We start from the raw sequence: 2098 nt of genomic DNA on the forward strand, positions 1-2098 counted from the left end.
TTGTACTCTGTGTGGAGGTGGGAAATGGGTGTGGGCTGACGGCCCTGGCCGTTCCCATCTGGCTGGTGTCCTGCTCTGTGCTAGCAGGCCGTGAGTGCCTGCAGCCGGCAGAAGAGGTCCTCACACTCTTAAGCACCTGCCCGGGTCAGATAGTTTAGACCCATGGCAAAGCGAGCTCCATCTTCCCCTGTGGTAAGTTTTGGGAACCCTGTCTGTGGATGAATGCATTGCTACTTGTGCTTGCTGTATTTAGGATAGAAAATGCTCCCAGGCAGGAGGATGGCGATGGCTCACTGGCGCCCCAGAGCAGACCCCAGAGCTCGGATTCCCCATGCAGGTTTTCCTGTAGATACCCCACTGCCACCACCCCCCATAACAGGAGTCCAGTGGCTACTTCCTTGGTCCTCAGTCTCCCCATGAAGACCAAAAATAAAGTGCTTTTTATTTTTTCAGAACTTACAGTGTGCCCCCTCTACTGCTCAGGAATCCTGTCCTCCGAAACCTCCAAGGGCTCACGAGCTAAAGCTACTGGTGAGGAACATCGGCGCCTTGCTGTTCAGCGAGCCTGGTGCCTCAGGTGGGTGACAGTGGGAGCCTGGCCTGCCTGGAGGGGCTGTTCCTGCCCCTGAGCAGAGTCAGGGGCTCCGGGGGGGCTTGGATTCTCTGGTGGCATCCTCCTGTGGCGGTGCAGCGGGAGCCCTGCCATGGTTGCAGAAAGCACCTGAAAATGTAATGGGAACAAGAGATGGTAAAAAATCCAATCCTGTTTCTGCACGTGTGAAGGCCGAGGGGAGAAAGGAATATAATTGATTTGGCCTTTTTCATTTGTCTGGAATTGTCCTGTCTTTTTTATCTTTTCTTTCCTTTTATTATTTTTAAACTGTTGAACCCGTATGTATGTGTTAAGCTTCTGCTTTCTTAGAAAGTGGGTGAAGGGGGATGTAGGGAGTTGATGAGCATCAGATGACTTCGGCCACACTCGGGACTCCCATGCTGGGAGACCATAGCTGCTGTTGGAGCCAAGACAAGCAACACAGAACGGATAACCCCTTCTGGGTGGTTCTGAATCATTGTTGAGGCCCCAGACACAGAGTCACTCGAGACAGGGCACCTCTTTACTCTGCAACTCCGTTTTGCCAAGAACAGGAGTGAATTGTATTGCCTGAGTGTGTTAAAGGTGACTTATCTTTATTTGCGAGGGACTTCCTCCAGTTCCAAAAGCACAAGTGGGCCACATCTGGCAGCTGAGACTGTGCAGAGCTAGCTGTCGAGGATTTTTTTTTTTTGTAAAAGTGCCTGCATGTTGCCCTTTCTTTCAGCCTGTACTGCTTAGTGACTAAAAGTGGGCTCGCTGGACTCGGTCAGTCAGGGTTGGGGTCCCAGCTCCCACACGCACCTGCCCTGAGGCCAGGCCCTGTGCCTCCCTCTGCTGGATGTCCCCACGTCTGGGTCTGAGTCTTCTCTTGAAGAGTGACTGTGAAAGCTCAGTGGCGAACGTCTGGAGGCTGCTTCACCCTGCTGCGGCATGGTCCAGCGTCCACACATTCTAGCAATTACTGATTCCACAGTGTGTTAGGGACCTGGTGCTGCAGGGAGAAGCGTTGTCTCAAAGCAGAAACAGCTGTTCACTAGGGACATGTCCTACTACCTGGATCAGATACCCCGGCTAGTATCAGGTACCGCACCTGTCTGGTGTAAGTTGGGAAATGGGAACTCTGTGAGGTATATTTCCAAATTTAGGAGTCAACATGAACTGATGTTCAGGCTTTGGCAAACCGTTAGTCTTGTCTAAAAGTGGGGACCATGCCTCTGTATATAATGGTGCTGCCTCTCGGGGAGGGTCCCCCTGGGAGCCCATGCCTGTGGCCAGCACTGACGAAGGGGGCGAGGCACTTGGGGTCAGCCCAGGGCTGTTGATATCAAATGTAGGAAAAATTCTTTAACTCCAATAAAGGTTAGTGCTATGAGCATTTGAAAATGGAAAATGAAAGAATTCCCAGTCTCTGAAGTGGGTAAGCCTCGACCTTAGCCATTTAATTTAGCCTTTTTTTCTATGCATACAATGTCTTCATGCAATTTAAAAAATAAAAATAATGCC

General features: G+C 51.0%; 1 protein-coding gene across 1 annotated transcript in view; it reads left to right on the plus strand.

Annotated features, from left to right (window-relative positions):
• The window catches only part of C2CD2 (C2 calcium-dependent domain containing 2), an 82204-nt gene that overhangs the window by 54451 nt on the left and 25655 nt on the right, over positions 1–2098 (plus strand). The window contains exons 8-9 of the mRNA XM_012002613.1: positions 454–577; positions 1658–1694. Coding sequence (XP_011858003.1) covers positions 454–577; positions 1658–1694 — 161 coding nt within the window. The remainder of the gene's footprint in view (positions 1–453; positions 578–1657; positions 1695–2098) is intronic.

Source organism: Mandrillus leucophaeus, unplaced genomic scaffold, assembly GCF_000951045.1.
Source record: "Mandrillus leucophaeus isolate KB7577 unplaced genomic scaffold, Mleu.le_1.0 Scaffold69, whole genome shotgun sequence".
Taxonomy (NCBI): Eukaryota; Metazoa; Chordata; class Mammalia; order Primates; family Cercopithecidae; genus Mandrillus; species Mandrillus leucophaeus.